At 34.0% G+C, this 14,429-nt stretch overlaps 1 protein-coding gene across 4 annotated transcripts in view; it reads left to right on the top strand.

The window, feature by feature from the left end:
- Positions 1–14,429, top strand: part of RFX3 (regulatory factor X3) — a 128,084-nt gene that overhangs the window by 73,736 nt on the left and 39,919 nt on the right. For all 4 annotated transcript variants that reach the window (XM_055698583.1, XM_055698582.1, XM_055698584.1 and 1 more), the window contains exon 4: positions 5,795–6,053. In XM_055698583.1, coding sequence (XP_055554558.1) covers positions 5,795–6,053 — 259 coding nt within the window. The remainder of the gene's footprint in view (positions 1–5,794; positions 6,054–14,429) is intronic.

Below are 14,429 nucleotides of genomic sequence, written 5' to 3'. Positions count from 1 at the left end.
TGACCCTTCTGCATGCTAAGGTCAATGGCTTCCATCTGAGAAAGGATTACAGCAAGTTACCCTCCATCACAGGTGTTACGCCTGGAGAAGTATGATGGATGGTGGGAGGCTCTCTACTCACACTGGGTCCACTTGCAGCTATTTTTAATGTGTTTTCTAGCACAGCCTACAGCTTATTCATTTGTCATTGGTTTCCATTTCCATATTACATCTGAATTTACTATATATGGTGTGTTTTACATTTTCTGCGTATTTCTTGAATACTGTCATCCCATGCTTATTATCCTCTTTGCTACATTTTTAATCTAGGGACATGGATTGTTTATTCTACACAAAATAGCTATTTGATATTACTGTCTGTTAGAGCATCAGCATTTTAACAATGGGCTTTACACCACACAATCGTAGAAAGCTAAGCTAAAACAGAAACAGATGAAGTAATATTTATCTGATTGTTTGACAATTACTGTTACAGCTAAGCTAGAACATAGCTCTAGGCTGTCACAGACAAGTCTAGACAAGGAAGCCTGACAAGTCCAAGTCTTGAGGTCTTGAGGGTTTATTACAAATCCTGTGACATGTTTCTGACAGTGGTAATACCATATTTTTTGGGCTATAGGTCTGCAGTACTTCATCAGAATTTTTAGAGATCTGTAACTAAGGTTCCCTTGTCTGTCTAACTTACAAGTCGTGAGAATACTGTTTATAAGATTTCTGCTGTTTTCATTTTCTTCATTCCCTCTTAACTGAGTTTTCCTGCAGTTGTGCATTGTGTGTGCTTGTATTGCTTTATTTCCATGTGGAAAAAGATCTTGGACTGGATGTTAAAGATGTCCATTCTTTTTTTATTGATAATGAATGCCTGTCAGTAACATGTTTACTTTAATTTTTGAATATGATAAATCAGAATACCTTTATATGGAATAATGCAGCTCTATTCTAGGTAAATTTTATAAAACTTTTTCTGGCTGATATATTTTTAGTTGTCTGTATTGAGAGATTATATATGCATAAGGCAGATGAACTATTCACTATCACAGAGAAAATTTCTTACTTTGAATATTTGTTCTCTGGTTATAGATTCATTAATTGCCCTTTCATGGTGTAGGTTTTGATCTTTGGTTTTAGCAGTTCCATTTGATAAAGGGGGATTGGTGAAAGAAAATTATTATTTACTGTCTTATCAGTTCCTCCATATCTGTCTTTAGATCAGTTGAGGAGGCTTTTGTGGATGAAGGTTATTGCTTCATTGGGATTTTATCTGTTATTAAAAAGCCCTGAATCGGTATTCTGGTTACAGGAGTAGATTTCTTGGTTGGGAGGCAGGAGGTTGTATGACGCAGGATGAGAGAGATGCTTTAGCCCTCTCCATTATCATTCAACTGCTGTATCATGTTCTGTTGTGTCAGTGTTAGGGTGTATGGCACCTCCCTTTCTTCCCATTGCTTGTGATACACCACCTCCAGAGGCTGCACCAATGCGTTGACTGTGATAAGGCCTTCCTTTGGTGTTAGACAAAGGATTCTGTTCTCTCTAGTTTCTGTGAAGCTGACTATCAGCTGAAGGACTACAGGATTATACTAAAATCTTAAAGGAGTTTGAGGATATTGTTCTGGCATGAAAGACTCTCTTAGCTTTTATGCACAGAGGTTTTCTACCGTATTGCAATACCATAGCATTATCATGAGCATTAGCTACTCTGTATAAATAACAGTATGTCCTGAAATATTTATTTTAATCTAGTGTTTATCATATTTATATCCCAGGAAATAATACCTTAGTTAATTAAGTACCATAAAAGGCTAACTTGCATTACAGAGATTACACTGAAAAAATACTTACGTGCCTGCCTGCTAAGCTATGTAGTAATCCATACCAAAACCCACAACAGCAATTCTGAGGTTATTACTTGATGAGTAAGATAATTATTATGCTACTTGTTTGTTTGAATTAGAATTACAGAAGAACTAAACAATTGACAATGAAAGGATTTCTTGTTTGAATTAAGATGCTTTTTTTTTTTTTGTTGTACAGCCACTGTGAAGGGATGCTGGTATTTCAAGTTACGGTATAAAAGGTATAGAACTTCAAGGAGAAGGATAGGTTTATGTGCATTTTACCCAAGACTTGATTTTTCCAAGTCAGTGTCTACAGCTAGTGATAAGAATTCAGTAGTTAATTACTTATCTTCCAAGATACAGAAGTTACTGGTATGTAATTTCAGGTTAAAAACTAATTTTAAATAAACACAAACTGCACTTGAGTTAACTTGTCTGGACTTCTAACCTGATTTGAGAATTTTTATTTAAAGACGCTGCATTTCTCAATTCTTGAAAAAGGGAAATAAATATTTTTGTGTTGTTTTTTTTTTTTACTAAAACACAGGGTAATGGAAAAATCTTTCAACCAGGTAGACTTCTAAGACATAAATAAAACCAGCATAAGTCTGTAGGCTTATGTTTTCTAAGCAGATATAAATGCAGGAAAAGTAAGTCTGTCCGATCAACTGCTTGCTGAAAGAAAATCTGGGGCCATGATCACCCTATGTGTATTACTGAGATATGTTGTCGTGGCATAGAATCAAATCATAGATGCAACTGGGAATAAATTATTTTCCATGTGTGTACACTGAAAACTAAGGGAGGACAACAAAAAGGTTTATTCTTTCTGAGCTGTTGGTTTTGTCTCCTTTCTTCAATGTGCCAGTGTCTTTGAAGAGACAGAAGTGAAAAGACAAAAAGAACTTTTAAAAAGTTAAGCTCAGTAATGTTATGTTAGTGTCTGTAATACAATGCAAGACATTGTGCTTAATTTGTATGCTAAGGCTGGGCTTTAATGAACTCATAGTTTCTGTTTTCATGTGCCAAACCCCATCATTTTATTAAGAACTTTATACCACAACTCCATGTGTTTTATTTCTAGCATTATACTTCACAAATTATTACAATATGTGTGTAAGCAATAAGGCATAATAGGGGATTCCTTGAGCTATTGTACCTTGCAATGCTAGTCGAACTCATGCTGGTGTCATTAATATTCAGTGTGGGGTTTCAACATTGGACACATTTTCCAGGCTTGCTTATTTTAAATGGAATTCACACAGCGTCTGACTTCGTGTAACTCGCTTTCAGGGTAAACATCATCTAGTTTGCACAGCCTTCTGGAAACTAGAATTCTGCAGCCTAACTACTTGGACTTCAAATTTATTAGTAATTCTGATGATCTTTCTAAGGCCACATTCTAGTAAATACTGAATTTCACAGCATTTTGATAGAAGGAGCTATTAGATTCTGTTGCCTGCCTTGTATCACAAGCCATAATATATCAATAAGGTGTTCTCATAAAGAGCCAGAAGACTTCAGTTACACTGCAATTAGTCCCTAGATCATCTTTATATGCATCTGTTGAAGAAAAGAAGAGTTAGGAGTGTTTTGCAATGGGAAAGAACTGACTGTATGATATATATCAGATTATTTGAGAAAGTGTTGCATGTTTGTGCTGCAAGTGCTATGGAGAAGTAGAAGATCACTTCCTTAATTTAAGTTATCCTTCTGTGTGTCTGAAGGATATTAACATCTTGTTTTCCTCTTTGCTACTGTTTTATGTTGAGGGGTCATGTTACTGCATGCAGTGACCTTAAAACATTTGGTTATCTTGCATATCACAAGATAAATGATATCACAATGGTATCATAAGGTATCACAATGATACGTTGACATGATAAAACAGATTAATCGGGACCTGCACATACTTAAACACATACATAGGTTATTACAATGCAAAGATCAACTGATTTTTAACTCTCTAAAAGAAATGTTAATAGTTAATGTTAATAATTAACTATCTTCTTGAGCTTTAGTCCCTAAAATAATGATTTTGCTTTGTTTTCAGTAGACTGCAAGGTGTTTCTTTCACATTAACTTTGTTCCTTTCAGCTGATCTTGAGGCTTTTGCTATACTCAAATGAAAAGGAAAATGTTTAAGTAGCTTAATGATGGGTAAAAGCAAATCATGTAGTGTAAGGCTTATGAAACATTTAGGATTTTAAAACTAAAATTTTGGAGTTTCTGGAAGTCTCTGAAGTGGAAAGAAGAAACTGTTGTGGCCATAGTTAATAAAGCAAAATTTCTGACTTTGGTTGTTGATAAGATGCTGTATCTTCAGTTCCTGAAAAGTAATGAAGTTTCTGAAGCTAAAAAAGGAATCATTATCTCTGAGTCTATTGTTTAGTAATTAATTAATCTTGTGTAAGTTTTCATAATTAAAAAACATAACAACTAACAGTAAATGGCCATGGCCTTTTCTGTATATTGATAAGAAACTTAATTCCTATTTAGATAAAGAGAAAAAAAAGCCTGACTTCAAGTTCCTAGATAGGTGTATTAACCACCAGCTTACTACATAAGAAATGGATGCTGCTTCCTTCTCTTGTTCTGTTTTTGGACAAAAGTATCTGCATTTTTTTGTTGAACTCATTTAGTTACATAGTGGTTTTGTAAATATGTAATGTTACATTACATAAATAAAAAATCTGATTTTGTGTTTTGTGTGATTATACTAAATGAATCTTAGGCAGATAATAAATGGAGACTTACGCAGAGTTTGGGCATCTCTCTGTTTTCTCTGAATCATAATACTTTTAATATTCCACGTTAATGGAGAACTTTGAATTTCAAAATAGTGTTGCATGTTGTTTACAAGCAATAGTACAGATTTTAATGATTAAATAAGAAATTTAATGGTATCATGCTTGCCAAGATACAAAGCTTAGCAGTCACGAAACAGGTTAAAATTTCCAAATAGACTTTTCTAAAATGAGGAATCTGGCCTTTGAAATAATGAATGCCATTTACTTCACAGTTTTGAAATACATTGATTTGAAGATCAAATTTTGTACGTGGACATTCAAAAACTATAAATAGATTATAACCTATGAAGAGTAATGATTCAAGATAAATAATTAAGAATGTGAAACATGATAGAAGATTTCAGTAGCTGAGTAGTTTGTTAGGGTAAGCTGATTAATGAGGCATAAATGTTTCATAGCTGAAAGTGATTTTAAAAATGTTGCTGTTGCATATCTTTAACTTCTTTCATCTTTGTGACCTTTTTACAAGTCATAGTTCTGTTTTCATTTTATTTCTTAAATGCAGGTTTATATCATAACATGAATTCATGTCTGATTTTGAATTCACCCTGTAAAAAGAACTGCATTTCCCCAAATACCAGTGAAGTCTGATTTTGAAGCTTGAACTAAGAGCTTTAATTAATTTAAAAACAGTAGATAACAGGGTTCTTGAACACTGGACTCTCTTGACTGATGTTTGTATGAATTGCTTGTAATTCTGCAGCAAGCACAGTAGACAAAATCTAGAATATCTGACTAAAATTCAAATATTTTTCATTGGATTAAAATAGTTTTAGAAGATGGTTCTTAATTAATTGTTTTGAAATGTATTAATAACTGGATGAGCTCTTTCTGCCTGCCACCTCAATTTTTGTCATACTTTCTTTCTCTCCTCCTCTTTAGGTAGGACTGACAAATATTTCTATAAGGGCTTGGTGGATGCTTGGTTTAACATTGTCACTGAATTGGTTATCTAGTGCTTTGACTTGATGAGTGTTGTTCTCTGAGGAGGCAGAGACTGTTTGCCATTCTTGTTTAATTTGGTTACAGCTATTCTGTATATATTTCAAGAATTACAATGTTTCCCTCAGCTAAATGAACGATACAAATAATTTCTTTTCCTTTTCCTTTTGTTTTTTTTGTTGTTTTTTTTTTTTTTTCTTGAAGCCGATCAACAACTTATCCTTACACAGAAACCCAGATGTACAGCCAAAACACTGGGGGAAATTATTTTGATACTCAAGGAAGTTCTGCACAGGTGACGACAGTGGTCTCATCTCATAGCATGGTGGGCACTGGAGGGATTCAGATGGGTGTCACAGGAGGACAACTCATTAGCAGCTCAGGAGGGACCTATCTGATTGGCAATGCAATGGAAAATTCTGGTCATTCAGTGACTCATACAACGCGGGCCTCCCCAGCGACAGTAAGTATTTCAGACTGACACAAACTCTTTGAGTCTAGTTTCTTACTGAAATGTTCTTGCAGACAGACATGGTTTTTGTGACAGAATGTATAGCAATATTGTGTTGTCAGAATAAGTACTTTTTGTAAAGTAAGTAATATATACATGTGTAAAATACAGGAGTAGGAATACTGTGAATACTTAAACATGAAGGCAGATCTTTCCTTTGACAGCTTGCAAATATTTACATTTCATACATTAAATTTTTGCATGCAAGTAATATCAGTGGATGCTTTTGGAGTGCTCACATAATAGTTTTTCCAAGCTGAATATTTTTCAGGAACTAAAACCAGCCTCCTTTAACATTTTGTTTTTTTTCTGGAAATGTAAGAAAAGCACAGTGTTGTTGATCATAACTGTTAGATGTAAATGTTAAATAATGTAATTTACAAATAGGTACATGAAACTTCCCTGCATTTGTTCAGTTTGTTTGCTCAGTCTTAGTGTAGGTTTAATGGCTTATTTCAAAATATTTCCAATTTTTCAGAGGACGATACTACCATTTAACGCTTTATTCTTACTTATCTATGGTATGTCTCCAAAGAGTGTTCAAATTAAAAATTAATTGTGGAAGTGTCTTACAGTGCTGTGGGAAGACTCATTCTGTTACGACTGATCAATAATATTGTGGACACTTAAACATAAACATAGGACTTTTCCATAAGAGAGTACTCCATCAGCCCTTACTAAAATTAGAAAAATGGGTTTATACCTAGTCTAGCTTTGCTGCATAGCCCTAACTAATACTTTTACCTAATTCTTCTGGGTATTCTGATCTGGATGTAGATTTGGAAGTAATGGTGAAGAGAATTGTGAAATACAGAGTAGGAAGAGTTGAAAAATATAGTAAAGGATATAAAGTATCATTAATAATACAGATTCATCAATACTCAAAAGGGCAATGAAATTAGGGGACTTTATTTTTAGGAACCAATGTAATGAGTGAAAATCTGATACTCTTCTATTTGAAATTATGATGAACATTTACAATACCATTGGATAGTTTAGATGAGCTGATAAAATCTCTTTTGTTTTGATTCTTAAAGTGGTTGGTATGGATAAATACAAAGTTCTTGTACAATGTAAAAAAAATAATTAATCCAAAACCTGTGTAGTATTATTTTCTGAGCATGAAAGTTACAAAGAGTCATAATTCATGAAGAGTATAAATATCAGTACCATAGTGTGAGCTTCCAGGTAGCAACAGAGAATTTTGGTTTTGAGTTACAAAATAATAGAAAAAGAGTATATATTAACATTTGTCTATATTTTATATGTCTTTAATAGAAAAAAAGATCTGGAAAAAAAAAGCATTCCTCCTTCAGATTTCTTTAATTAAAATCAAGACTTTAATTAAACTCTTTTCTTTGTTCCTTTTATGTACTGTCTCATTTTACTTATTTGGAAGATATTTCATGGAATTTTTCACCTGACAGCACAGGCAAAACAAATAATTTTCTATACACAAAAATAAGGAATAGGTCTTCTAGGTGGAATTAAATTTGAAAAGTGATGTTTCTTTAAATATTTAAGTAGCAATGATATTCCTCTGTTTTCTTAGTTGTTTTAAATCGTTCTGCAGTTGAATAAAAATATTGCCTCTTTTAGAGATCATGCTAGTTTTCTCCTTAATCAAATAAGAGCAAATGCATATTTGTGCTTTGCATATCATGCTGTAAGATTTGTTTTACACAGTGAAACCAGAATACAGTCAGTGGCAACGCTTAACTGAATGTAAAATCAAGTGAGGCTTAAATGCATCCAGTAAACACAAATGGAGTAGTAGGCTTACTTTGAAGTTTGATGTCCTAGAATTATTTGAATGATACCAAAACTCCATGCTATGTCTTGCAAATTAAACACTGTTTTGTGTTTTTCCTCAAATTTAAAGTAAAATTTACTAAAATTTAACAAAATCTAATGTTTATACCTTCAGCAACAGCTTTCTCTTGCTTTGTGTCAATAAAGCAGCCTGTTTTATTTGGTTCAAGTAGCTTTTCTAGTGCTGTATCAAAGTGCCTTTAAGAACAGAAAAAAATACTGCTAATTGTATTGAATTGCATTTTGAACACTAAATAGCTTTATCTGTTTTTTTAAGGTGCTATTTATTTTGTAGAGTATAATTCTGTAAATATGAGACAGAATGTATATATTAGAAGTAGTTTTCTTGCTAAGGAAGTGGGAGACAACATGATTTTAGATTTTATAGTAGTATGCTCTTGGTGTGTATGGTTCAGCTGAAGTACTCAAGAGTCAGTTGAAACACATGTTTCAGTTTAAACTGTAATTTTAAAGCACTATTTTAATTTTACTAGCAGGCATAATTAAACTATGCAAAATAGATCAATGTAGTATTTTATTTGGATTACACCTTGTATTGGTAGAGCTTGTTTCACTTCTGATCCTCATTTGGCCTTTACCATCATAACTTTTTTCATTCTTGTATAGATACTTTATTGGGGTCATCAAAACAATGTGTATCTAGGCTGGTTTGCTACTGTAATACTCAGAAAATATTCCAGATTTTTAATTAGTTTGGAGAATTTTCATATGGAGACAAAGGATATAGAAATGAATAGGAACTTACTTACTAACACATGTGGTTGACACAATCCCTCTTTTACCATAGAGATACAAGTTCTGTTTACTGTTTTCAACTGATAACTCCTTAGTTTTGTTGTTATTCACCGTCACTGATCAAATCATTACCTTTGGTAACAAGCAAATTGTGTTACTGATGTTGTGTATTTCAGATAGACTTAGCTTAAGTTAAAAGAAACAAACAAAACAGCTGCAGGTTAAAAAGTCAAATGTATAAAATAAGTCCATTTCATTAACCGTGTCTTAGAGAAATGAAACTTAAAAATCTAATTTAATTTTCTCCAGGTGTGTGATTTGGTTTATACAGAATTCAATAAAAGAGAATCAGGGACTTTTTACATCAAGTCTATCTTTACATTATTTTCTTTATGGTTTAATGTAATTTTGAGTTCTGCTTTGGGTTTAATAAAGAGCAAATATTTTGTTTGTAACATTTCATTCATTTTCATTTCTGCAAAACGTTCATTTAAGAAAGCTGTCCTGCTTAAGCTGTAGCAGATAATAGTGTTTTTATAGCCAAAATATTAGTTGTGCACTATCAAAACTATTCCAACCTATATACAGTAGTGATTTATGTTAGTGTGCATGAAAGACAGTTGTTGACAATTTCTTTACTCATTTCATTTTCATTGATTTCATTGCTCTTCCCATTACGTCTTTTGCTGGTCTGTTAAACCACTGCCCACCTACTATGAAGCATTTTTTCACTGAAACAGACAGGCATTCAGATTGTAAGACCTTCTAGATATTAGGTAGATAAACAGCTTTCCAAAATGACCGTTTGCATGTGAATATTTGTGTATTGGTCGAGAATTAATTGTGATTGCATTTAATAAGAAGTGATTTATCCTAGCTGAGTATCTATTTGAAATAAATTTTCATGGTGAAACCTGTATGAGAGTAATTAAAAATCCTGTTCAGTTTATTGGCAGCTGTTGTTAAAGAAGAGGCAACTGTATTTAAGAGACTAACTAGAAAATTGGATTGCCATGTTAATAATGGAATCTAAATGTGCTTCCAGGTTTTTTTTTCCATATGTAAATATCTAGGACTGTTCTTGTGATAGGACAGGGTGATCTAACAAACACAGTTCATAATATCACAAGGTTAAAAAATTCATATGGTTTCTTGTAATAAAGTGTTACACTTAGCAGCCAGTGAGAGGCTCCCATCTACTAGTCTCATTTTCTAACAAGCTTTATGACTGATCTGCAATACAGTTGTCAATCAGTCACCACCACCAACAGGAGATCGCCACTCACACTGTTGCAGAGATTTGTCCTATTTCAGTACAAATCTAAATGTGCAAGAAAGTAAATCAAAATTAATATGGATATAATGTATCACTACACATTATGTCTGGTAGTAAAGCACTGTGTGAAATTTACTTGTAGCTTTAAAGGAAGGATGGTGCGTACCCAGAATGTGTCATAATTGGTGGAGGGAGAACAACAGGAAGTAAGAAAGCCCGGTATAAATACCATATCCTGATAATATAATTTTTTGGAAGGCATATATAACTATATGCATTTATGAAATTATTTTAAGAACAAAAAAACCCCAAATGTTTAAGTGGTCCATTAAAGGTGGAGGGGTTATAATTTGGAAAATAGTTTGAGATGAGATTTTATTTATTAATCACTTTCCTAGTAGAAGAACTTTTTCCTCTTCCATTCCCTAACTTTTCTGATATTTTTTATTTAGATGGGTCCGTCTTAGTGTAAAAAAGGCCATTTCTGTCCAAATCAAACATGCACAGATTTTTGTGCTACAAAGGATTATTAGATCATTTGGTTTGACCTCTTATACTGCAAAGACATTTACTTGTGACTTCTTCAACTAAGCGCAGTGGCATCTTTTGTAAAAACAGGCATCTGTTTCCAGATACAGGAAGGCAGTATTTTATTTTTTTTTCTTTTAAATGAGTCATAAGAATGGTTAATCACTATTACTGCTAAAAAGGTATTAATGTATGAACTAACTGGTGGGATGGGAAGTTTAGAGGATTTGTGGATCATGTACCTTTACAAACCTGCCTCCAAGACTTTTCCTCCTGTTTTGGTTTCTTCTTCAGAGCTGTGGAGCATCATGGCTTTTCCCTCTCTCTTCCAGAGGTTTGAGTCTACCAAGGTGGCCAAAGTAACTTACATCTTTTTCTCTGCCCCCTTGAGTGCCTTTCTTCTCCACTGTAGTGTTTTGGGTGAGGCTGTGCCCTTTTCATAAGGCAAGGAAAAGGGAGAATGACCCTACCAAGTTCAGCAACACCTGCCCTGTCTGCATTCTGGCTTCACCTGCCTATACTACTTGTTTCTTTCCTGATACAGTCAGGCTTCAGCTTTCATTCATTGGCTTTTGGTGTGTTTTCTGCATAAAAGGCTGGTAGCACCTCTTAAGTTGTTGCCGATTTTGGCAATTGAATATTTACTCTGGTATTTTTGTATCAAAAATCAAGATGTAGTGTTGTTGGAAACTCAGTTTATTCCCATGTAACTTTCCAATTACTAATGAAATAATATTGTAAGAAACACATGGTTTTAAATCATAAGATATTAAAAATAGGTATGTTTGAATCTGTGAGGAGAATTTCTGTTAATTACTTTTATTTGAACATGCATAAGCTGCATGCAAGATGACTTGCCACTGATGTTCTCATGACAGTCGGATCATCAATGGCAGGGAGGCATCACCTTTTTCAAGGACTGGATTTTTTTGTTTCTGGTTAAATACACATTTGTTCAAAAATGGCCACTCTACCTGTCTCTAAGGCTGTCTTGCCATAAATGTTTTCAAATTTCATTTTAATAATAATCTGAAGTAAACTTTCCTTTTAATTTATCAATTCTGATTTTCTGGTGTGAGTAACTCCAGTGCATTTCCATGTGTTTTTCAGTGTTAGGTGGAATATGTATGTTCTAGAAGTCCTTATAATCAGGTGGACAGGGGATTTCATTTGTTTGTTTGTTTGTTTTCCTTTAACAAGTACCAAATTTGGGGAAAATGACCGCAAAGAAAAAAAAGTTTAGAATCTGTTTGAAGATGCATATAATAGAGATGAGGTATTCAAATAACTGGATGATCCAGGTGAGAGACAGTGAATTGGTCAATTTGACCATAGGTTTGAGAACTTCCAGCAAGGAGGATAAACATGGGCAGCAGTGTTTCATTTTGAAAATTTGGGAAGGAGAAAGTAATCTGACCTAAACTGCAAACATTTATTGTTTTTCCAGTCTGTGGCTGTTAGGTGTGCTTTTCCCCCTACATTGCATCCATATATTCTTTTGTAATCACTAGAGAACATATTCTATTTGTTAGTCAGTATGCACACCTTACGTACATTCAGACCTCTGGAGGTGTGCACTTGCAGCAGGTATTTTGACCCGTGTCTGTTATATATATTAAACTTGTTGTATTTACAAATTAAGCAATTTTAGAAAAACAAAAAAGCTTTTTTCCTAAGTTTTTAAGGTTTATCAGCATTCTTTTAAGGTCAGCATATGTAAAATACCAAATTTTTTTTGTGTTCTCCCCTTCCTCTATATTTACATTTCTTTCATTTCAACAGCCTTTAAAAGAATCTGTGTACAGGTGCTGCTACAGCTTTGTCTGTTGTGAGGAGTGCAAATCGTTTAGATTTAATTCTTCCACCTGTAAAAGCTAGACCTGAGTTCTCTTAGTGTTATACTCTTTATATAACTATATATACTATTTCTAGAACTATACTTAGTTCTATACTATTTCATTTTCAGGCTTCATGTTTCCTGGCCAAACTTGTCTGCCTAACACAACGGTCTGGCATAAGTTTCGGAAAACAGTATGACATACATCAATACTCTCCTGAAACAGAATTGAAAGCCACCGTACATAATGCATGTTTGTGGCATTCCAAAAGAGTGAAAGTGTCACATTTTCAAAAGTCCTGAGTCCATTTATCCTGTAGCTTCAGGTTAGTTCATGATGTGTATACACCTTATTTAGATAAGCACAGTTGTCACAAGTATGCAGGATGGAGGTGGCTGTACCAAATTAATCTTTCTTATACACATATGATGATGAATTAGCAATTCCTTCATAATGGAGCATGTGATGAAAGCTCCTTTAGAAGAAGTTCACTTCCTTTAAAGCCTAAAAGGGCAAACCTTTGGAAGTGGGTAAAAGGCATTCTGAATGGGAGGTGCCTGTAGAGGTAGAAACCAGAGCTATCTTTTTTGAATTTTAAGATGCCACCTAAAGTTGCCTGCTTTGCTGCTGGTGGAGGGTGGTTTGCAAATTGAAACAGATAAAAAAAATAAATTGTAGGGTATCAGATTAATTGCAAATTAATCAGGGCTTAAACTTCTGCAGGTTGTTTTCTTTATGTCCTGACCTACTCAGAACAACTTACTGTAAATACTTCATCTTAATTAGCTGAATTGTTGGTTAGTAAGTTGATTCATGAAAAAGTACTATTTCTTTCTTCTTCCTAAGAGGAAGGCAGTTTTTTCAAAGTGCGTTTGGGATATGTGTTTTCTATGTCTGTGCTGTACACACCTGAGACTATTCTGCATAATTTATCTAGTAACATGTTAATGAACACTAAGACATAGGCTAGCAAGAACAGTTAATAGCTTTCAAATCAGTAGATCATGTAAAGACTGAACATTGTAGGATTCCAAATGCATATACTGAGATCAAACTGTTGAATTTTTTAACTCCAGGGAAATAACCTTAATCATTAACAACTGTGTCAGAGTATAATGCAGGCAGTATTTCAAGTTGGAAAACAAAGTAAGTTGAAGGAAGAATTTACAATCACGTTTTTCATAGCTATCATGTTCTAATGTAGTGTCTGCTCATGTTAAATATTACTATACAAACTGATTATCATTCCTGCCAGTCCTGTAACATTTAACATGGTTTTGTTGCAGTTGCTGTGGGACTGATTGTGTACATTTCAGTTATCAGTCAGAACGTTTTAATAAATAAATGTTTTTAGTTGTGTTAGGAGAAGAACAGGAGAAACGTATGACTGATAACATTCAAATAAATGAATGTGTAATTCTTGTCATTTAGCATTTCAGATGTGTATGTAGTTAGTTGTGCCTGGAATCTCATGCTTATCGCTAAAATTGCAAGGATATCAGTCTTCCCATTGTATTTATGCAGAATATAATTTTGAATGTTAAAATTATTTTCATATTCTTTCCACAAAATACCATAATAAAAATCATAATAAAACCCAGTGCATTACCTAACATTACCTAACATCTATTATGTGCTTAAATGCTGTTTTGAATAGAGGTGAAATTCTTTTCAGTTTTTCTAGAACCTAAATAAAAGGCCCTGGCAAAAACTTAAAACTAAAAACTTAAAAGCTTGAAGGAACAGATCCCTCACATAAACAACTTTTTACTCAGGTAGCTGTTACTCCCTATACACACAGTACTCTGTGTCACATAGATCATCTTGAAAACCCAAAAGCTTGGAATAAAAAACTAGAATAAAATAGAATATTTCCGTTGGAAGGGACTTAAAACTGTCACCTAGCCCAGCTGCCTGGCCGCTTCAGGGCTGACCAGGAGTTAAAGCACATTGTTAAGGGCATTGCCCAAGCGCCTCATAAACACGGACGGGCTCGGGGCACTGACCACCTCTCTAGGACGCCTGTTCCAGGGTGTGACCACCCCCTCGGTAAAGCAATGCTTCCCAATGCCCAGCCTGAGCCTCCCCCGGCGCAGCTTTGCGCCATTCCCACCTGTC

The sequence above is a fragment of the Falco cherrug genome, chromosome Z (assembly GCF_023634085.1).
Source record: "Falco cherrug isolate bFalChe1 chromosome Z, bFalChe1.pri, whole genome shotgun sequence".
NCBI classification, from domain to species: domain Eukaryota; kingdom Metazoa; phylum Chordata; class Aves; order Falconiformes; family Falconidae; genus Falco; species Falco cherrug.
The sequence above is the reverse complement of the archived record's forward strand: the minus strand, read 5'-3'. Positions and strand labels throughout refer to the sequence as shown.